Source organism: Erpetoichthys calabaricus, chromosome 14 (genome assembly GCF_900747795.2).
Source record: "Erpetoichthys calabaricus chromosome 14, fErpCal1.3, whole genome shotgun sequence".
NCBI lineage: Eukaryota > Metazoa > Chordata > Cladistia > Polypteriformes > Polypteridae > Erpetoichthys > Erpetoichthys calabaricus.
In genome coordinates this window covers 94452988-94477385 of record NC_041407.2, presented here as the reverse complement: position 1 = coordinate 94477385, position 24398 = coordinate 94452988, and the positions used below count along the sequence as shown (strand labels likewise).

The 24398-nt window shown below is 38.4% G+C and overlaps 1 protein-coding gene across 10 annotated transcripts in view; it reads right to left on the bottom strand.

The window, feature by feature from the left end:
• The window catches only part of LOC114664492 (trafficking kinesin-binding protein 1-like), an 83489-nt gene that overhangs the window by 40472 nt on the left and 18619 nt on the right, over positions 1 to 24398 (bottom strand). For 3 of the 10 annotated variants that reach the window (XM_051936464.1, XM_051936462.1, XM_051936463.1), the window contains exon 1: positions 19368 to 19576. The exons of 4 other annotated variants lie outside the window; for them this stretch is intronic. In XM_051936464.1, the coding sequence (XP_051792424.1) occupies positions 19368 to 19387 (20 nt within the window). In that variant the 5' untranslated portion in view covers positions 19388 to 19576. Of the gene's footprint in view, positions 1 to 5977; positions 6115 to 19367; positions 19577 to 24398 lie in introns of those variants that run through there. 3 more of the 10 variants (XM_028818612.2, XM_028818610.2, XM_051936461.1) reach the window with 3 other exon arrangements.

Below are 24398 nucleotides of genomic sequence, written 5' to 3'. Positions count from 1 at the left end.
GATTCAAGAAGAGACCAAGAGAACAAAGCTAACCATCATGCTATCCATTCCTTTATTAAACCTGCTCAGTCCAGTTCAGAGTCCACAAAACTGCATACATTTACTGTTTGTAATACTGTATATTATTTATTTTTTTAATTACATCGTATTGTGTATATTATATATATTAGGGGGCTTCGCCCCCTGCTCACTTTGCTTGCCAACCCCCTGGCCTGCGCAATGTGCTAGTCTCTTTGCAGTTCTGCAATTCGCATATGGGGATGCGGGTGTACAATTTAAACAGATTGTTATTTTCATGGGAATTGTTACATATGCATAATAGAAGTAACTATTTTACATTACAGCGAGTAATTAACTATATTAAAAAATAGTAAAATGTAATAATTTGAAAGTAAATTATGTTTCATGTTGCGTTAGTTATTCATTGTGTAATATGATTTAGTTCTGTTTGGCTTTGAGATTAACACGCAAATCCTTTTTAAATTTACACTTTTACTGTATATCTTCAGCAAAAACAATTTTTTGAATTAAATTTTCATCAATATCGCATTGAATTTTGATTCTGTGTTTAGACTTACATCGTGAAAATGCAACGTATAACTGCCCATGAGTGCATTTCATTTCTTTCTATTAAATAAAATGACTTTTTTGAATATTTGGCTCTGAGATTTGTTAATTGTCTTTGCAAAAGCTATTCTAATGGGAAACTGTAAATGTTTTAATATGAATGGCATATCAAGATCTCCTTTGTTGTCTAATGTTATCCACGGAAGATGTATTACATTACCTTTCTTGAATACATCCTTCTTGCTACACTAATTTGTGTGGTGGAAGACCGGACGGCGTTAATGGTTGTAGATATTCTTCGTGATATTGTAAGTTGATGTTTTCAACTTCCGCACCATCACCACCAACTGTTTCAGCTCAGTCTATTGATACGCATTTAACCAATTTGCCGTGTAACCGATCGTCATTTTTGGTGTAAATTCGTTTGACTTCATCGTTTCTCGGTGCTAGGATTGCCCGTGTACTCATTTTTTCTGTTGATAACCCTTTGTGATGAAATTCTTCAATAAGATTTGGATATAATATGCATTCTTTAACTGGGAACTTAAAGTGAGGACAACGTTAAAATGTATAAGAGCTGAGATCGCAGGACCTGTGTCTGTCAAAAGCATTCACATGAATAAGAAGTGAAGGGGCCATGTGTGTGGTTGAAAATGGTTGAGAGGAGGGTGGGACTTGAAAAAATCTCATGGCCAAAGTCTAGTCTCGCGGGACTTGGAAAAATCTCTTGAAAAAAGTCTTGTCTCATCCCAGGATTTTTTTATATAATAGAGATATAAATATAGAGGGAGGGAGAGAGAGCATGCTTTTTTTTACACATTATCATTATTTTACAGTTGTTAATAACAATAATAATTCAAGGAGACATACAGGAGAAGTACTCCTTACAGCTGAGGACAGGGAGGTTGGTTAACTGACTTAGGGTCACACACTGATTCAGAAGCTGGGACTGGTGGGGCAACTTTGTAGTTTCGAGCACAATGCCTTAACAACTACACTACAGTACACCACTCCTCACCTCAAACACTTTATGTTGCCATGTACTACACACATTTTATATATTATATGCATGATTCTATATTAAGACCATGTTACTTTTATGGTATATACTGAACACATTGATTAGTATTAAACAAGAATTCATTTCCACCATTAAAGAAACATGGCACAATCACAACTGGAAAAAAATATTCAACTTTCATGATATATGTATAAATGTGTTTTGCAGAAGTCTATAAAACTGAAAGATAAAATATTATTTAAACAGCAAAAGCATTAGAATTTCCCGATACTTTCCATAGTACTACCATTGATACCCCAATAGAGGGCACTCTTATCACTATTATATACTTCACATACAGTATAAGAACATTCATTACTTTGTGCGGACACAAACAACATAGAGTTGGAAAGTCCTGCTGCATCAGGGTGATCTTTGTCTTCTCAGTGAATCCCCAGTTTAAAATGGCAGTCCAACTGCTAACACCATGGCACGTGACCGAGAAATTCTTCTCTCCTTTGTAAACCTAACTCTGTAAACCTGAGTAGACTGAAGGAGTGAGCACAACTGAGCATTATTTAAAGAACTGATACTCTTTATAATGATTTTACACTTACATGAGTGAGATTCATTTTTTTAACTGGACGACCGATCACTCAAATAATGCTGGGAAACCCTGTTATATTGAGTCAATGGTGGGATATCCTGTAATATGATGAGACAAAATATAATTATTGGTTAAGACTGCATAGTTTGAAAGTGAGTTGCATTGCTGTCTCACAGTCCCAGTGTCCCAGGCTCAAGTCCTGACTCAGATACTGGTAGCATGTTTCCATGTTCTCTCTGTGTCTGTATGGATTTTTCTACAATTTTCCATCCACATCCCAAAGATGGAGATGTTAGGTTAATTAATTATTTTACATTGGTACCATACAAGTGAGTGGGCGAGTATGTCCTGGGATACAGCGGTGCCACTTACAAGGGTAATTTCTGAATCTGAACCTGTTCTGTCAAAATAGAATTTGATGCCATTCAATCTGGAATTAGATATTAAACTGTGAAAGAAATAAGATAAATTAACAGCTGATGGCTCAAACTGACTGCTAAGTGACATTCATGTCTATCCAATCTATGCAGTGTGTGGAGACACAGGAATCAAGCAAACTGTACTACATTTTAATATTCTTGACGTTCTCAAAACCTCTTAATTCACTTTTGAATCACAGGGGACAAGACTGTTCAAATGATTCTTTATGCAGTTTTCAGTTAGTTCAACACACTGCTGCATAAATCCTTACTAGAACTAGGAAGCATGACAACATAACTCCTGTTCTGAAAGCTGTTACCTTTAGTCGTAGGGTATGTCAGGTTTGCCAACTGCCTGCCGATTTTCCAGCACCGCCATGCTCTGACAACCAATAGCGTGCTGCCTGATGGAGCCAGTGCTATATGAAGGGTTGACAGGTATGGCAAGTTCAGGTGCAATTTCTGCCCTTTTTTCTTTTTTTTTCCCATTTTGTAGTGGTACAAATCCAAATCATATTATGTGATATCATCTACTGTTAAATTCTGCTCCATACTTATAATTTTTTTTATACTGTATTGAGGATTTGTTCTGTTCTGTGTATTGTATTGTATTGACCCCCTTCTTTTTGACACCCACTGCACGCCCAACCTACCTGGAAAGGGGTCTCTTTTTGAACTGCCTTTCCCAAGGTTTCTTCCATTTTTTTTCCTACAAGGGTTTTTTGGGAGTTTTTTCTTTTCTTCTTAGAGAGTCAAGGCTGGGGGCTGACAAAAGGCAGGGCCTGTTAAAGCCCATTGCGTCACTTCTTGTGTGATTTTGGGCTATACAAAAATAAATTGTATTGTAATTGTATAAAACACAAGACAACAGACAGACAAGCTTTTCTTCTGTTTGTGATATCCAAAACATCCAGGTTCCTTCCTCGCTGCATTATATGCATTGCACTGCTGGCTAAGCATTCATTGGTTGTCCGCTGTCATGCATGCAGAGCCGCCTGCCCATATGACTAAAGACACAACCAAATTTGTCAAAAATCTGACAAAACCGAAATGAACCTCACAGATTGTTTGATTTTGTTGGGGTGAATTGTGGACTAGTTGAAGTGAGTCACGATACACGAGTGAATTCATAGGAGTGTGCTGGTGACTGCCACCGATTCATTAAAATTATGTAAATGAAGTCTACGACTTAAAATCACTGGAAACAGTGTCTAATGTGACATGGCCTTTAGTCTGTTATACTGGATCCCAGGTGGGTTTAGGGCTGAATTAAAAATTCTTCTGCTTACATATAAAGTTTTGTTTTAAATGGCCCAGGCCCCACTTACGGATCTGAACTTACCATTACATACAAACCTAAGTGTGTACTATGATCTCAAGATACCAATTTGCTGAAGATTTCAAGGATTAATAAAAAAACTAAAGTCTTTACATTGGTTTAAGGTTAAGCTTAGAGCTAATGTTGAAATCCTCCATCCTACACATACATTTTTAAATGGCTAAGCACCAACGTACCCACCAGAACGTATAGATCTCTAGATGCCACATTACTAAAGATTCCAAGGATTAATAAAACAACAGTGGGTGACCATTACTTTACAGTAGCACCAGAGTTGTGGAATGATCTGCCTGCTTTTAGAAGAGATGCCTTTCAATCTCAAATTTTAAATCCAGGTTGAAAACGTATTACTTTAGTTTAGTATACCCTGATCAGAGCTGCTGATTAGCTGTTCTGTTTGTAAGCATTGCAGCAATTCTGAACTGTTACAAGGCTGTTTCTCTTCTTGGTATTCTGTTTTAGGAATTTGTGCCACGGCTTTTCTTTCAAAGGATAGACACCAAAGATAATAGGAACCTTAGAATCCAAGGTTGAAAAGGATCTTGTCATCTTATTAGAATGCTCAGTACAAACTTTCATAATACTGTAGAATCAACAGGATGGGGTGGGCGTCCAAGACAGTGATTGTCTGACTTTGTATTTTAACTGACTGTGCACCCTTCAGAAGTTTATTTTCTCCAGAGATAATCTTGACTGGACTTTTTACTTTCCTCTTTTCCATTGTCAACTATGTCATATCTCGACAACAATATTAACAGACAATAATGTTAAGATCCTTATGTAGTAATTAGTTTGATGTTGCTTTGTTTACTGCATGTTTAAAGTTGTTTGTATTTTTGTGTGTATACCTCATGTAATTTATAAAATTTGGGAATTTGCATTTTACCTGTAAACCTGTTACCGCACCCTGAGCCTGCACTCAGTGAAGAGCACTAGACAAAAGCAAAATTAACTTGACTTGGCGTGACTTGTTAAGATTCAGAAAATATAATGGCTTCTTTTAGTCTTGAACAGATTACTTTAGTTGATATTTTTTCCATAAGCAGCCACTGATTAAGCTGGAGCTGCAAACAACAAACAATCCAAAAAATAAGCAGGTTGGTGTGTTTATCATAAGAATCTTCTTTTAAAAAATACTCAGGGAAAAACAGATACAAAATGAAGGACTAAGAGGTTTTAATTATCCAAGATTCATAAGCATAATAATGACATTGTTAGAAAAGGAAAATCAATAATATATGTCTGACAAGGTATTATGACAGCAGTAACAAGTCATTCCATTAAATAATATTTCTAATTAACAGTAAGATGATTAAGAAACTGGATGGAGCAAAAAACTTCCAGAAGAATTACATCAACTTAGATGGCCAATTTAGATTATTGAAAAAAACAAAAACAATATCCACCTCTTCCATTTCAAAGTTGTGGGGGTGCTGCTCAGGCAGTGAACCATCCTTTGAAGGGGTGCCAGTCCACACAGTACACTCACACACACAACACGCTTCGGCCAAGGTCAATTAAGAGTTCAAAGTTAACCTATAGTAACACATGTTTGTTTGTGATATTAAAGGAAAAATTGGAGTACCTGGAAACAAGCAAATGAGACATGTCGAAAATATATAAGCTCTGCACCGTGACCATACTTGGAAGTAAAGAAGATTCCCTACAGTTGTGAAGCAGTAAGACTAAGCATGATTTCACTTTGTTATCACAGTTAAAAACACCCACCAGAGTTAAATGCATGGTAGTGACTTGCTCAGAAGGGCTGAACCCAGGAACTTTATGTCCAATCACTAAACCACTTAGGTGTGCTTTTCACAAATGAAATAACCCATGCTCAGATGTGCTCATATTTCAACTGTTCACTTGTCTTATTATCTTGAATGGACAGATGCTCCATCACAGCGTGCACTCACTCATACCATGCCAGTTAACTAAAGAAATGTTTTTGCAATAGGGGACAAAACCTATGCAGAAGCAATGAGAAACACAGACAGTGCCCAGCCCAGAATATCTGAGACAGCAGTGTTACCACTATGCCATACCATGTAATCCTTTACAGCCTGTGGTTGAGACGCTGGAAGAGATATCACCAGATTGCAGGTTCAAATCCCATCATAATCCTTCTGTTTGATCCTTAGTAAGTCACTTAACCTTCCCATGCTCGTACAATATCTAAATGTTTGTCATGTTTATTAGCTGCTAATAGCAAAGGCCTTCAGGATGGTGTTCACCTGTAAACCACAAAAGTAAATACACATAAAGGCTAAGGTGCTGCCATGGAAACATTAAAAAGATGACACACCCATAATATTTTGGTTGTCTGATGCCAGTAGGTTTCATATTTCTCCAGTCAGATGTCTTTTCAGCATCACCCAGCCCACATGACTCAGCTAAAAAAATGCTTTTTTTATACTTCCAACATGAAAAAAAATAATCAACCTTGTAGGCAAAATATATCTAATTACCATTTCCCAAGTTAATAAATAAATATACTCCATTCCAGCACCTGCCTGACAACACGTACTCTGTGGATGACCTCCTAGTGAGATTCAAATGTGCAATGCTGACACCGAATTTTCCAATATACAATTCACTGTGACAGGAGATGTGCACTTCCTCAAAGGAGAGCTGAATTAGCATCTGCTTTCAACAAAACATAAAGAAGTCAACTGTCAAAACAATATCATAAAACATGTGCACGTGACTGCAACTCCTCTGTAGGCGCCCTTAATGATGTTATGCTCCACTGGCATGTCCAGCTCCGATACACCTGGCAATACATATGCGTTGTCAAGCACCACAAAACAGGTATGATGTGTAAACAAGGCCTTTAGTATCTGAAAAGCAGCAGTGTTTACTGAGTGTGCATGGGTTAAATACAAAAAGTACAGCAGACACCATCTAGTCTGCATTAAAGAGACTCAGGTGGTCTCCTCCTCACAGTGGGGTGATCTATATTTTATCATGATATGTTTAATTATTAATATTATTATTATTCAGCTACCTGACGTACAAGGCATTGCCCAGGTATATTTGTATAATGGGGTAAGGTAAGAAAGCAAATATTTGTGTGTGTTCCAGGTTGTCACTTTTGTCATTGCTGGCTGAAATGCAAGTGTCCCATCTGTCAGCTACACTACCTGTCTGAATCATTAATTTTTCTACTCTCATGAGTATAGAATTTGTTCTTTTTCAATCTGATTAGAATCTATAATTTAGTTAACTTCCTGCTAGATTTGGAACTATTGCACTACGTCTTTTTCTTTCCTGGTCTACTGTGGTTTTAAAAATTGATGTTTAATCCCACATTAAGAAATTGGATGGCTTATTGAATAACAGAATCATTATTAATATGACACATAAGTAAAGTAAAACTATTGTTTTTTGTGTTGTTCCCACTACTGAACTCTTATTCATGATAAAACTCTAGAACCTCCATAAACTCTGTACATTACGTTGAGTAAACTGTAATATACTTGCAAATTTACATGAATGTTCACACAGCTGTTTTGCAGTGCGGCATGGTTTTTCTGGGATTCGTCCTCCTGTTATGACTCCCCATTGAAATTTTACTTTGCAGGAATAATAATGTAATACAAAATTTTGTGAAAGCAGACATAGCAGTTTTTGAGTGATGCATATTTTTTGTCAGTCTCACTCCCCACTCACTGTTGTTTCCATTGAATTGCTGTTGTGGGAGCCTTCACTGTAAGCAGTGCCAAACCTGAAGAGTATGCTAAATTCAATTCCATTTGCTGAACCATATTGGCATGATAACATAGTTTTGGTTTGGGCGAGCCATTCCAACCCCAGTACAACCCTGTTTCTTGGTGGAACTTTTGGACGGTCCTAAAGACTAGTCTAGATATCAAGTATCAACAGTAAAAGGCATGCAAAATTTCATGAGCTTCAACTCATTTGATCTGCATCCCACCCCCATTACAACCACCCTTCCTGATGAAAAATGTGAAACACCACATGGACTCAATTTTAGGTTGGTTCATCTTTATTATACATGAATAGTTTCATTAATATTGACTAAGCTGTTTTGGAAAATGCAGTTTTTGGGTTGCCTTCAAGCTTCATTAGTTTCATAGTAGGTCTGCCCCTGCATACAGCCTGCATTTTAACTTGGACCAACAGCATCCTACATGCAGAACTTCATGAAAATCTGTTCAGAGGCAATATGTAATTGGTGAACAAAGAATCAGACCAGATTATGTCTGAGGGTTGAAATTAAATTGTTAGTTTGTGAAATGGATACATAGCATCAAACAAAGACAGGCAGAAGGTAGTACGATTTTATTTAAATAGTTTAGGGAATTTTAATTTCATAATTTTCAACAGATTAGGAAGAAGCATTAACGTCTTGGGTTGAATAATGTTTTCTTGTTTGAAAGTCCATTATTAGAATGATTTTCTTTTGATGGGGAAAAAAGACAATTTTGTTTGCCAATTATTTATTTGGTTAACGTTTATTTTATATTAAGCAACATGTTAGAGCATAAAGATTCTCGTGTCTAACTGTAGTGGGTGAAGCGATTTGCTGAGTATGCACTAACAGGTAATGGGTTCAACACACAGCCTTTATCCTCATCAGAATTCATCACTATAGCATTCAGTCAGAGTGGGGGCATAGTGCTGGGGTGCTAAGGTGATCTGAAACTGACTTAGGTCAGCGGTTTTCAAACTATGTGGAAGTAACAAAAAAGTGGGTGTGAATGTTGCCATATGTGGCATAATTTCGCTATTCGTAGGAAAATTTTAAACTTGTAGCAGTGTATCAACAGCAAAAAATATAGGAATATATTTTATTAGGGTTTCAAAAAAAAGTTGGGGGGGGGGTGCGCGATTAAAACTGTTATGAAAACTCGGGTCTCATATACTTAAAGGTTGAGAAACGCTGACTTAAGTAATCAGGTTCAAAAAACACCTTCTTCAAGGGGACTTTCTATCTCATTCCTCACTGATTTTTACACAGAAGGCGTAAACACAAGTGGTTTAGTGCTTAGTTGGCTTTAGTTTAGTCAAATGTGTAAGTACAACAGAGGAGTGAATAATTTACAGTTTGAGAATATCTGCCTACAAGAAGCACATTTTACAAGCCAAAGTCATTGAAAGAAGTGAAGACGATGTCTCCAGGAAAGCTACACGTGATTTCATTAGTCTGATTTTCAATGCTTAGTTGAAAAGAAGGTATCCTAGCAAGCTAGAAAGTATATATTTGGAATTGACAAAAAAGGAGTACCAAACCAAATAAAAGGAAGCCCAAAAAAAAACCCAACAAATCTTTAATATTCCACTTTTCCAGGGCTGAGATACAGTTCTTTGAGAAAACATTCAAACATTTTCCTGAAATCAATGATTGTTGTCGAGAAGTGTTGAAGGCGGGCTACATTCGAGACTTTGAACAATGATAAGCATATTACTAGGATTTATTTATTTCTTTGAAACACTGTAAACAGTATTATTTTTTCTCCTTCAGGTTTGGCCATTCTGACAAATGGTGTATGTAGGTTGTTGAAATCAGAAGGATTGCTTGTCACCAGAAGCTTTTCTTTGCCAGATGCCATTGAACACTGGGTGAAACAGCTGACCTTCTTGGGGTCATAAAACTGAAACCTGTATCTTTCCCTAACTAGAAAATCACCTACAAGAATGGCAGATTTACTCACATTCATGTGTGGACATTGACCTCTCTGTAGACAAGCTATCTTAATCAGATGTTGTCAAAGCTCATGGCTTAATCTAGGCTAGCAGTAATATTACCTCAGTTGAGATACTCCACATACTATAGACAAAATGCCACCTCAACCTTAGAACATAAGAACATAAGAAATTTGACAAATATGAGGAGACCATTCAGCACATCAAGTCTGTTTGTTTAGCTTAATAGCTCAGGTTTCCTTCAATAATCCATTCAAGCGTTAATTTTTCCTTTTTCTCTTTATGGTAATTGGTAGCCAGGGCCTAATCCTGACAGCAATGAGCGTTAAGACAGTAACCTCAGAGTAAACTAGTGATATTTTTTGTAAGTTTACACCATAGCAAGGTTATTATAGTTAACGAAAACTAAAATCAAAACTGAAACTATTATTAAAAAAACATTTTCGTAAACTGAAATAAAATACTTAACAAAGCCAAAATGAAAAAGTAAAACTAAACAAAACTAATAAAGTAGCTGGAAAGACTAACTGAAATAAAATAATAATATACAGTACTAAAAATATTTTTACTTTTCGTTTTTGAATTAATACTCTTGCCATTAAAATTTAAAGATTGTAACTTTTAACTCTAAAACAGAAAGTATTCCACCACAAGCTGTCCACATATATTCATCCAGTGATTGGCGGCTGGTGACAGAGGGCGGGTGTTTACACAGGAGTTGTGGTGACAGAGCATGCCGAATACGGGCATCGAAAAGCGTGTGAAATAGAAAACGATTTAAAATGCCTTTCTTTGTACTGGTTGTATATTAAGATTTAATTCAAAAGCCTTAAATCAGAATGTGCTGGTCAACAAAACCTTTACCGTATGGACAGAAAAATCATAAGTGAGTAACGTTTCAGTTTATTTCTCAGGTGTATGCGTTTTGTTGACAATAATTCACCTGCCACTTTGCAAAGGAGAAATTCGTTCTGAAAATAAAATGTGCTGATTGAGAGACTGACTAGGCCATCATACATGATCAGCATACTGTTACTGACCAATCACCTTTGCTTTAAAGAAGTCATTTAACAATGAATATGATACAAACGTAAAATTCCTGAGCTGGCAATGTCTTTACTGAACTACAGGTAGGTAGGCGAAGAGAGTCTGCCAACTGGCGAAAAACTAAACATACTAATGTGTTTTTGTATTTATTCTATATTTATTAATTTATCTTTTTTTAGTTTATATTCACAGCTGAAAATACCTGATATTGTGAAAATAATCCAGAAACAGAATTATTTTTTAAAATATTTGTCACCCTTTTTTCTCCCTCTCTCAAAATAGATAGTTGAAATATCATATTCTTTTTGTTCTTAACATCAGCCATATCATACATATTGCATTCCAGGGATTTTTCCTGGTTTCCTGGCCAGATTTCCTGCCATCCTGCTCTGAATAAACAGGTTTAGATAATGTATATATTGCTCCTAATCTCAGATGCTGTCACTGTCGTTTTGTGCCCGTCCATACACCTATTACCTACTCTTGCTCTCCTCATTAAGGGTTTACTGTTCTTATGCATGGGCTATTCAAGTCTTATCACCCCTAACCTTGACACTAAATACTTGTTTTTTCTTTGTGTCCCTCAAAACAGCTAGGTGGGGTCTACACACTGATTCAAGCCAAAGAGCCCTGTTGCCTGTGGCAAAATTCTGTCTATAACTTGTATGTGCCTGAGATGGAATCAGAGATCAATATGGCTGGTAGAAAATAAAAAGCCCAGTATGGGATATTTTTGAATGTAATATTGAAGGCATTCATTATAAGCACATTGTCTTGGAGCGAAATATGCTGTGTGGTATAGACGTTTATAGAGTAAAATTCATCTACATTTCATTACAAATTGGCCTATCTTGGCCAATAAAAGGAAAAGATAAAAAGTGCCAACAATCAGCACACATTTGTTCAGAACAAATGGAATAGAATTATATTTTAAAATATAATAAAAGTGTAGAAAATGGTTCATATTCAGTATCTGGTTTTGATAATGCTGGTTTTTATCAGACAAAAACAAAACCAGATAGTAAACCATGTAGTGCAGTAAGCTTCCACTAACATATCCAAATCCATTAAGTCTACAGTTCTGTCTGATTGTGAAACAAAACTAAGCTCCATAGTAGTTCTTTATCCATACCACCTCTATATATATAAAATCCAACATCTGTCTGTTTAACCCTTTTTCATGAGAGAACTACTTAATGAATTAAGATCGGGTTTTTTCTATAATTTGCTTGAACATTCCGGTTGATTTTGTGACTTCTCTCATTGTGCTAAGTATCATAGATCGCTTGTGGCACCGATTTATTTGCACAAATCCAAGAGAGATGCTGCAGGCTGAGGACAGGGGGAGGTTGGACCTAAGGAGTAGGGAGCCGGATGGGGCCCTCCTCACTTATGCACCAGCCTTTATTTGAGTTGCTCTACCCACGTGTTTGTTCATCATACATTATCACCTAGAGATTGTTAAAGAGTAATGTTTGACGTTTTTGAGAGAGAGATCAGAGCTACGTGTGTTTTAGAGGATAGCTGCTCATTGGCAGAGATATCACAACCACGTGCTGTTCTTCCCACGCGGGGGACACTCTCCTGTCAGAGCTGAACAAGATCGGATACAGTGGCAATGTTTGATGATGGAGTGTACTTACCTTCTGCTTGGCCAGAGATTCCTTGCCAACTTTGTACATTTCTGGCAAAGAGATCACAGCTACAATCTTACCCCAACAGCAAAACCAAAAATATTGTATATCAAGAGGCCCTCAGATACAAAAGCTATCAATATAAATTCTTTTCAATGCAAATTACATTTTTAAAATTTTTTTTTACTGATTTTTAAAGTTTGTCCTGTTTCACGACTACACTGGCAGAGCCGCAGGGAACAGCTAGTAATTACTAAAACTAAAACTGAAACTAATAGATATAAAAAGAAAACAGAAATGTCTTTGTGAAATAAAAACTAAATTAAAACTAAAAATGCAAGATAAAGGAAAACTAAAACTAAACTGAATTTAAAAGTAAGGTCATAAAAAATCTAGAATTAAAAACTAACATAGAAAGGCAAAACTATAATAATGTTGCACCATAGCTACTGTATATTCAATATATAAAGCTCCTACACTTGCTCTGTCAAATCTGTCAGGCATATTTCCGGATCCCGCTGGGGTCTATCTATTGTGCACTTCTTATGTCTGCTATGTCTGTGTTTATATCTACTATAATATAGCTTGATTGTTAACTTTAATATTGCATGATAAAGTACCTTGTGATGGTGCATGCTGTTAATGATACTATATGAAATAAAAACTAATTGCATGATCACAGGGCATAATTACATACACATAATAAAACAGTTTTATAATTTCAATGATTAAAGTCCTCATTAAGCAATGCTGGGGAAAATACTGTTCAGTGTAAATGTTAGCCGTTACTTCATCATGTCACACACTCCTCCAATATTACAAACGGGAAAAAAACATAACATTTTATACAGTACGTTATACTGGCCAACACTTGCCCATCTCCAAAAACTAATCAGTGAATTAAAACAGATTATTTTACATCATTAGCTATGTTAAATAATTTTTTAAAGTTGAATTCATTTTTTTTATGTACCCTAATGAAAATTTTAAAAGAATTATTATGTTTCCCTTTTAACTGCTTATTACTCTACACTGTTGATGCATCAGGCCACATAAACGAAGGACCAGACTCTCATCAGTCAGAAGCATCATGCAGTTTGCTTAAGCTTTTTAATTGGGCAAAAATAGCTGCCCATTAAGGTTACTTCCACCCTACCTACTACATTTTCATTTAAAAACGCAGACATTAGTCTCTGTTTTCACCTGATGTCTATGCTACACCAGCATTTTAAATATCGAACATGAAGACTTTTGAAAATGCTCTCCAGAGCCTTATAACTCTGGAAGCACCTCAGCATTACAAACTGAAGGGGTAAAAGTATAAACTTTTAAAAACGCAGACTCTAATTGTGCTCTGATATGCTCACACTTATTATATAGCCCTTCCTTGATTATGTTTTTCTCATTACAACGTTTCATTTCCTAACTGGTCACCCTTTACATTCTAACATAGTGGCTACAGAAAAGGTGCTTTCCATGGTGCTTGTTGTGTTGCTTACCTCTATATATCTAAATTGCACTTTGTACAGTTTAAATGCTCTATACATGCACAACAGGAAAATAATTTACCAGTCTCGCTATTTTTGCGATAAATTCTGTGGCTAGTGGCATTACCATCTCTTCAAGGATTTTTACGCATGCCCAGTGTAGGCAAAAGTCATGTAGAGGTTCAGTCATTTTAATGGTGATGGAGATATTTCCATTAACAGTATGCAAACACTAGTATGGCTGGAGATTGTTTTCATTTAAAAATGTCATTATAATATTAGAGACGTAACCTAAGAGATGCCAAACTTCAGCAATTCATTAAATCTGGTTAGTTAAAACAAACCCAACTCTCTGCTCAGATTTTACTAGCAGCTTCAAAACAGGGGCACTGACAGCTTACTGTATAAGTTTGTTTAGATAAAAAAAATCTCAACTACTGTAAATAATAAAAATAAATGGAAAGTACAACAGTTTATCCATATTACTAACCGAGAATGCTAAACCGGATGATGGACGCAGGCACATCCGGCCATGGGCCGTAGCTGCAAAAAGACGTACTGCGCAGGCGCAAAAAGAGTCCGCGAGAGTCGGCTGAGGAGCCGAGAAAGGCGGACAAAAGAGGGCGAGAGAGGCGGATGAGGGTCCGCGAGAGGCGCAGGCGCAAAAAGAGTCCGCGAGAGTCGGAGAAAGGTGGACAAAAGAGGGCGACAAAGGCGGATGAGGGGCCGCGAGAGGCGGACAAGACCACAGAAACAAGGAGTGAGCACGCACCGAAAAAAGGAAAAGGCACATATAAAAGTAGTCAAACGCGGGGAAAGCACGAAACACATTGCACACGAAACTAGACACACCAAAAAAAAAGAACATACGAGCGCACAACAGCAAGGCATGACCACACACCCCCCCCCACCCTACAGGCACGGGACGGGACGGGACACACACCAAGAGGGGGATTCAACAAGCCCATGGAAGACAAAAAAAAACAACACAAAACCACCCCACAGACCCTACAAGCAAGGGACGGGACACACACAAAGAGGGGGATTCAAACAAGACACAGGAACACAAAAAGAAAGAAGACGCTCGCGCAACAACAATCCCCCCCACACATCCATAAGAAGTGACACCCAAAGCCACATATTCTAAAGTGAAAGTCGACACCTTCACACTAGGCAGCATAGGTGTCGGCATAGGTGTCAGCATAGGTGGATGTCCTTTCAATAAAGCACTATTAACCGTTCAACTGCAGAAAAGGATACATATTAACAGTGAGTGCGATCCTCCTTATTACTTATCCATATTTCGCATGCTGAGAAAGAAACAAGTCATGAATACACGGTCACGGGTACAAAACGATTCGGAAAGGATAACGGGAACGTGCCCAAATGGACCGACACAATGCACGTAGACGCATTCAGCGCGCATGTCAAAGTGCTGCATCGAAAGAAGCACGATTTCAAACCGAAAAGAGCTCGCGTGTCAGACATACAAAAAAGGGAGCGAAGAGACAGAATAAATGAACGGAGACGTGAACAACGCGCAAATGAACTGACAGAAAAAAAAAGGAAGACGCGAAAAGCACCAAGCTCAAATGACTGACATACAAAAACGGACAAGGCTCGATACAAACAATGCACGGCGTAGACTGAAACGGACTTTGCGCAAAGCGGAGGCGAATAAAAAAAAAGAAAAAAATTGCGCGTCACAAATAATGGACATGCAACAAAAAGGCAATCAAACGCAAAAAGCAAAACATGCCCGTCGCGGACATCAACGCCACACACCTGTTAAACGCTTACGCCAAATGGCTGAAAACGCCTTCAATAAGGAATCCACTATTGAGGAAAATTCTTTGGGATTAATGAATGTCATTTGCAATCATTGTTATTCACTTAACTTCACAGAAGAAACAACTGGCAATACAAATAATGAATTTACACGTTGTTGTCAAAAACGTCAGAGTAGACTGCCTCCTTTACATTCATATCCTGAATATCTAAAGAAGCTTCTAACTAACGATGTGCCTGAAAGTAAACATATCAGGCCACCAAAAGGCAATGGCCCATACTGCTTTCGCATATGTGGACAAATATTGCATCGCATTGGAACAATGCACCCTGACACAAATCAACAACGCAAATATGCACAAATCTACATCCTAGATCCAGATGAGGCAGTCTATCAACGCATGAACCTTCCTGAAAACAAACAATGCACAGAGCTTATAATGAGAAACGTCACTCATGTCATAAACAATCACCCATTAGCTAAGTCTATAAAAATGCTACATGAAGTTGAAAAGGAGGCAAATACAAAAGCAAATGCAGAAGGTATAGCGGCAACTACAATTGCTTTGGTCTTGATAAAGGACAAAGAACAAGATCCAAGACGATACAATCTGCCCGTCTTTAATGAAGTGGCAATTGTCTTTCAAAGTAAAGATGGTGAGCCTCCATTTCACAGAGATATTGTTCTACATTTACGTCCTGATAAAAACAACACACCTACATTCCAACGCAATGTTGCCTTCTCACGTGTTCGACGTTCATCTGACGTTAGAGTTAAAATTATAAATGATCCATGCCAAGGAAGACTCATTCAAGGACAAGACACCATCTTTACTACTAATGTTATATACAAAGAAATATTCCAATAAAACATTAATATATGCCAAACACTCTATTTGTTATTTCTATGCGCAAAATCCAAAGATGCACACTATTCTATATCTAATTCATACATCTCACTCTTTGTCATGTCCCAACGCCAGGGGTTGGCGAGCGAAGCGAGCAGGGGGCGGAGCCCCCTAGTAATATTTCTAAATGGCATGTTGGTCACTATGGCACTCTGTTAAAGTTAATATAATATCCAGCCTCTACTGCTTCTTTTTTTGGAGAGCCTGTGCTAGAAGAAAACTAAATTAACGTGAGTAGAAATGGGAACAAAGGTCTGCAAGGGGATTTCTATCAATTCAGTCTTTTTTTTATTTTTGTGGAAAATTGTCCACTAATTTGCAAAAACTGGAAATGATACACTTTAGGGGGAGCATTCTGAAAATAAAGACTGTTAAAATGACTTCAGAATAAATTGGCTGCACCTCCAGGTCCTAATGTTGCTGTCCAGAATTCTAGGAGCACCAGCAGAAAAACAACCTCTCTCCAGTGCAAAATCATCACTTCGCTGCTGCTCACATCCTACCACCAGTCTTACAAAGGGGTTACACAGGCATACATTATATAAGGGAGAATAAGTGAACGCTGAACTAACCCTTGGTCTCTGAATCCCACCAACCCAAGGAGAATTTAAACTCTGGGGTTGCTGTTTTAATACAACAAACAGCCATCATTAAAGTACCTGTATGCATACAAAGTTACTACAAAATGGGATCAGGGAACAGTCAGAGACACGCGCCACTAATATCCAATGGGAACCAAGCAACAAACAATAAAATGGGCTCCAAAAAATTTACAGAGTCATGAAAAACATTTGATTCAGGACAAAAAAAATAAAAGGTATTCAAAAACATAAATAATGCTTCCTTGTCAAGTATTTCATTGCTATAAAATGACATGCTTGTTTAGAGAAAACACTTTATTGACACTTTTGCAGTATTGTTAAACAAATCTTCCTGATGAGTTTCAGTTCAAACTATTGCTGTTTCCAGTGTGCCTTTCTATTGACATCCACTTAAGAGAATAACAGTTCTCCAAGAATTAGAGTCTCTTTGTTTTCTTATTGACAGCTAGCTTTCTATAGCATTCTCAAAAGCTGAAAATGGAAAAAAAAAACTCTGTATGCATTTGCTCTTATTCTACAATAAACAGGACTACAAACTTTGCTGATTTACAGTAAATATATGGTTTACGTTTTTTTTTGTTTTTTTTAAGAGAATTTGACTGATTGTGTTTGGCCACATTTTTGATATATCAACTGTTATGTGTGGGATTAGATATCAGATTCTGATACAAGGTGACTCAGATGGTGATTACAGATAATGCAAACTGTTGTAGTGATCTGTGCCCAATCTTCAAGAGAACAGAAGAGTATTTGGTGAAGACATTTAAAATCAGGGAAAAACCAATGTTTCTTTGTTCCTCATTCATGAGTGTCAAACAGATTTTGGTAGCTCCCCCAGTACCCAATTGAGCACAGCAAAATCAAACTAAATGTGTTTCTCTTCTAAGAACCCCAGATGCCTGAGACAAGCCCAGCAATGAGCGGCCTGGCGTTCTCTTTTAATGATGTTAATTCTGTGCTTCTTGGGAGATCCTATGAGATCCTGTCCCTAGAAACAGAAGAAGGCAATATAGTTGATGGACAAAAGAATAACAAACAGCCAGGAAGCAACAAAGTAATTGAGGATCTCAGTGTACCCCCTAACCACATGGCCAACAATCAGCAACATAGCTTGCCATAGCAGTGCAAAGTGTGTAAAATACCAAGAAGTACAAATCAGCCTGACTATAAGAACATTTCTGCTAATATTTGTTAACACTCAGTTGTGGCCATGGGGGGAGGGGAGGGGGGGGAGGGCAGAGTGCTGGAGCTCCCCAGACAGTTGCCCCTGGCTGCTGCCTCCAACGCTCATGCTCAAGTTGATGTGCATTTGTATGTAACAAAAGCGATTTTTCAGCTGTGCTCTGGGAGATGCAGTTCTAGGGATGTGTGTCTGTGTCTGTGTGTGTGTGTGCGTACGTGTGGGAGGTGGTGTGGGGCTAGAGGGCGATTCTCAAGGTGGAGTGGAGTGGAGTGCGGTGGAGTGGGGTGGAGTGGGGTGGGGGGTGTGGGTATTTGCAATGGCTCATGAAAAGGATCCACTGGCCATTCTCTCTGACAAGCCCCCCAAACTCCGATCCTCCAGCTCAAAGTAAACATAAAACTGCTTCAGCACAGATTAACTCCTTGCCTTTCACCAAAAAAAGAATAAGAAGCAAAACAATACATTACTAGAAGCCGCCATTCTTTGCTGTCCCAGATGATTGCCACTCTTTGTTTGTAAAACAAATGTTTCAGTTGTTTTTTTAAAAAAAAGAAAAGACACTAAAAATAACAAAAATAAGCCAAAGCAATGATTAAAAGTGATAAGACTTGCCTGTGCTCCTAGGTTGTGTTGTTAGTTGGTTAGATATTAACTTTTCAAAGAATTTGGAAATACTGCTCCATAGCACCCCAGCATTCCAAGCAAAGCCTACTGCAGCTTGTCTATAAGGCTTAACTACCAAAGTCCTCACAGTGGGTGAAACTAGCTAAGCCATCACATTGCCTGGGACCACTGCACATAATGCAAAGAAAACGTTAACCACGGTAATTAAAGAGGACCTGAGTAACAATAGAAATAAAATCCTGCTGCCGCTCTGTCTGCATCTCAAGAGTCAGCTCCAGGCCCCCTGCTCTGGGAGTAACCAGTCATTGAGAACACACAATACCATAGAAGTACTGAGTCAATGCTGCATGCATCAAGTCCTCCAAGATCCCCATATGCAAAGTGAATTTAAAAAAACAAACAGCAAACACAGCATGCAAAAATCACACCACTGATGGACAGTCTCATTTTAATCTACAAAGTGCTACAGTGTGGACAGAGTACAAGACTGACCGTGCAATGTGAACATGCATGGTGTTCAGCTGTGATGAAGGATCCTGCAGCTTTCTGTCCAGGAGTCAGCATGCAGCTTCCTCAGGTGAGGTAACACCATCTCTCCTCTGCTCTGCCAGGTTGTGTGCACACACCCTGCCTGCCAAGGCTGCCAGCATGCACCTCCTTCAGGAGAGGCAGCCCCCTGCTCTGCTCCAGCAGCTCTGAAAGTTCCCACTCCTGTTTGCTCCTCCTGTGAGCTTGAGCTCTATTCATGTGATGTTGGAGGGGGGTGTGATGACCCGCCTACTGCTGAGAAAAAGAGTTTGTGACCTTCAGGGGAAGATGACATGGCACAAACACAGCTAGACCTATATCATTCAATACATCTGGCAGTGCTGACCGTGCTGAAAAAGCTATCATTAAAATGATGCTACCAACACCTGCCCCATCACCTAACAAACATCGATATTAAATATATAACATATGAAATCTATGCTCAATTCTTTTTTTTTTGACTCTGTGCATGAAGCAACACTTTCACAAAGATAATTTCTCCCACACAAAATGAAATTGATACTGCCAAATTTACACTTGCTGGAGGGTCATCCTATGATCTACGCATGAGAAACTAAAGCACTGTTTATTAATTTAAAGCCCTAAATACTATAACTAGAAATGGGCTCACTTTTACTCTTCTACACAGTCTGAAGAAATTAACATGTATCCAGCTAGATGCACTTCCATTTCACCTAAAATACAATTTGAGTCGAATCCAAAGTGACTGAGCTACTCAGCCAGAAATCTGCTCCCCACGTGCCAGCACTGCAAAGTCTGACACAAACTTGTTAAGGACCGCCACAAAGAAGAACCTGACACTAACTCTCTGAAAGTAAAATCTCTCTTACCCAGTATTCAGCCAACCAGCCAAGTCAACCCTGGCACACAAGTGGAAATAATGCCATGACCACAGTATTGTACAACTACAAACATTCAGCCGTTTTCAACATGTGCAAATCTGAAGGCAATACTCCCCAGTTCCTGTCTGTGTAGGTTTTATTTCATGGTACTCAGTTTAAGTCCATCCATCCATTTTCCAACCTGCTGAATCCAAACACAGGGTCATGGGGGTCTGCTGGAGCCAATCCCAGCCAACACAGGGCACAAGGCAGGAACCAATCCCGGGCAGGGTGCCAACCCACCACAGGACACACACAAACACACCCACACACCAAGCACACACTAGGGCCAATTTAGAAATGCCAATCCACCTAACCTGCATGTCTTTGGACTGTGGGAGGAAACCGGAGCGCCCGGAGGAAACCCACGCAGACATGGGGAGAACATGCAAACTCCACGCAGGGAGGACCCGGGAAGCGAACTTGGGTCTCCTAACTGTGAGGCAGCAGCGCTACCACTGCGCCACCGTGCCACCCATGGTACTCAGTTTAAGTCCCACATCCCAAACATAGAAGTGTTAGGATATGTGGTGCCTCTGGATTGGCCCAGTGTCATTTTATGCATGGACATGTCCTGAAATACACCGGTACCCAGTTCTTTGATGATTTCAGATCTCAGCTCCCATAGTCTGAGATTGGATTGAGTCTGAAAATGAATGAATGCCTTTATCACAGAAGGTTGCCGGTTCAAATCCCGTAAATGCCAATAGGGACTCTGCTCTGTTGGGCCCTTGAGCAAGGCCCTTAACCTGCAATTGCTGAGCGCTTTGAGTAGTGAGAAAAGCGCTATATAAATGCAAAGAATTATTATTATCAGTTAAAGTAGGTGATGTTTCTTTCATTGCATCATTAATTAGCTGCTTTAGTAATGTGAAGCAGTGAATAAGTAAAAATGACTTGTTCTTAAATTTAAAAACTTGCAAATGCTTAGACAATTCTTGGACTCTTGAATCAAGAGATTTTAATGTTACTTTGGATGAATCTATCAGAAACACAATTATCACTGACATGAACTTAAACCTTAGTCTTCTTGTATCCATACTTTAAGAATATTTCTGTTTCTAGCTTAGAAAAATTGCAAAATTTGACCAGATTTAAATTGTGCTGGATCTTGATGTTTTTACTCATTCTTTTGTTCCAACCAAAATTGACTCCAGCAACACATTATAGTCAAATCGAATCATTTGCTTAATACTTTGCAGTTAATTCAAAATGGCAACACCATTCATCATCAGAGCTGGAAGAAAAAAGCATATAACTCCAGTTCTTACATCAATGTATTGTACTGCAGTTACATTTAAAGTTGATTTCAAAATCTTCCCTTTGATATATTAAAACTCAAATGAACTAGACTTCCCTTACCTTACACAATTTAATTATGTTATATTTCACAGCATACTATGCATTGCAATCTTAAGTCACAGGTCTGTCCAAAATTTCCAGCATTAATAAAAATACCATGGAAGACACAGCCATTACCTATTGAGCCCCATAAACTCAGAAATAGTTTATCAATATTACAGAAGCTACAGTAGATCAGCCTCTGCATTTCACTCAAGTCTGAGGCCTCATTATTTTATCACAGCATAGTCTGGTAAGGCAAAACATAATGCTTGTCAATAATTGGTAGCAACTGTTTTGACTGACTGCTACTCCATCACGTTCACTGTCTCTTTTCACTGTTCTGTGATAGATACATAGCGTAGGTGTGTCAACACTGATGGACCTACTGTTACATTTTGTGGTATCCTGCTCCATTCCTTCCTCATGATGGATTACAAAATGCCTTATTATGACTGGTTGACTGAATGTCCTATGACAGTTGAAACTCAGGACTATAAATGTTGATGCTTTAAGAAGCTTTTGTTAAAAAAAAATCCTATGAATATGTCTATGTACATATTCAATGGTATGTGCTTTGTTTGCATTGTTGTTGCTTGTCATTTTGCATCTATATTCAATTATACTTTATTTTGTAACTAGCTGAAGTATCCGACATTGCCCAGATTTATTTGCGGAATTGGTTAAGGAAAGAAAGCAGATGTTTATTTGTTTTTGAAATGATCTAGATGAACTGTCCCATCTGTCATCAGCACTGCCTCTCTATAGATGTCTTTGCCCTCGTGAATCGAGAATTTGTTCTTTTTGGATCAAATTGGATTCCATAATTGTGAGAACTCCTTGCTGGGTTGTAACCATCAACGCTGTCATGTCTGTCTCATCCTCTTAGTTCAAGGGTGACAGTTTATACTAATTAAATTATGAAGAAAAGCTGATAAAGCAGGAGTTAAACAACAACCCTTTGAGTCTCCTTTGTGTTGTGATGCACTTTGACTCTCGATCAAACCTCATACAACACCACACCTGAAAAAGCACACAATGCTCTCTGTTATATTACAGTAGATAGAAACACTGCCCAGATAAGTAATGATAAGTCCTGGTCATTTTGTCTGCTACTCTGGCTTTAGTCTGTTCAGACATTTCACTTCCTCTGAGCCAGCTGGTGGCACTGGTGTGCAAAGTGTGGCACACAGAAAAAAAACCCACTGGAGCCACAAGGGTCAAATTTTTTGTTTCCAATATAGTCTGAATCTTGCCTGTATGGTCCTAGAGAGAAGCCTTGAAAAATTTGGTCCAGATCAGTTAATGGGTATACAATAGGGAACATACAGATAGATAGATAGATAGATAGATAGATAGATAGATAGATAGATAGATAGATAGATAGATAGATAGATAGATAGATAGATAGATAGATAGATAGATAGATAGATAGATAGATAGATAGTGACACAGTAGAAGCATCTAGCTTTCTTATTTGAATCTTCCCATATGTCAATCTCTGTGTGGAGTTTGGGTTCTCCTCCCATATCCCCAAAGATGTGTTAATTAGTCTGAATGGCAATTCTGAACCAGCAATGTGTAGGTGTGAGTGGGGTCTGTGATGGACCAGACCCCTGTTCAAGGCTGCCTCAAGCCTTGAATACAGTGTAGCTGATATAGGCCCTCACCTACTGAGAACTTACATGAGAGTAATTGGGTTTCTGAATCTGATACAATATTGATAATAGTTGATTTACCAGTCACTCTACATTCACAGACTTGGCTATAGTCTGGAGTTCTAGATTATGACAGAATGAGATTGTGAGGACAAGAGTTCAAAATAAGGTTCCTGTACAGAGTTGTTATGTTCACTCACGTTTACAGACTGAGGAGCTCAGCAATACCTGAGGACCTTGGAGTAGAGCCACTGCTTTACTAGATCAAGAGGAGACAGTTACAGTAATTTAGTTAATGTAGTTACGATGCCACTAGAATAACAGATCTCAGAAAGAGGACTGATTAGAAGTCCTAGGACACACAGGAGGAATTATTGCTCTCTCAACTGAATTTGGAGCTTCTGGGTATTCCTAAAAGGTCTAGAGTTAATGGGATTAGGGATGCCTGATCGGGCAAGCTCAGAGTATTCCTACTGTGATCTTCACCAGAAAAAAAAATAGAATGAAAATGGCATTTGTAATAGTTTTATATGCTAGACTTATAACTGGAAGTGCAATTTATAAAAATAAATTCAATTTAAACTCAATGAAATTTATTAGACACACTGTCTAGCCTGGAAGTGGAAACTTCAAAAGAAATGAAAACAGGTTTAAAAATATCTAGCAACTGTTTTGACTCTGCACTACAACGGAAATGCGAGTACTCAGTTTCACAAAGAGTCCTGCATCCAGGATGCCAAGACTATCATTGTATATAAAGTCCATCAGAGTTATGAGCTGTGACACACTGCTGCCCTGCAGAGCAGTGCCATCAGGCTATGTGATCCTGGAACACATGAACTTGAACAAACATTGCGCTGGGCAGACCTGAGAGGCTCATCTCTGAGTGTGCGTACGTGAACAGAGTCACACAGCCCCACTGAGGGGAAGGCCACTTGTGCTCTGAGAGGAAAGCATTCAGCTTTGTACTCTGGCCTTTGTTCCCATGGCAACCAGAGGACTCTGTTAGACTTTCCCAGTGTCTCTTACTGAGCCACTGTTTCTTCCTCCAGCATGGAGCAGCCGTCCAATAAAATAACAGCTCATGACACTGT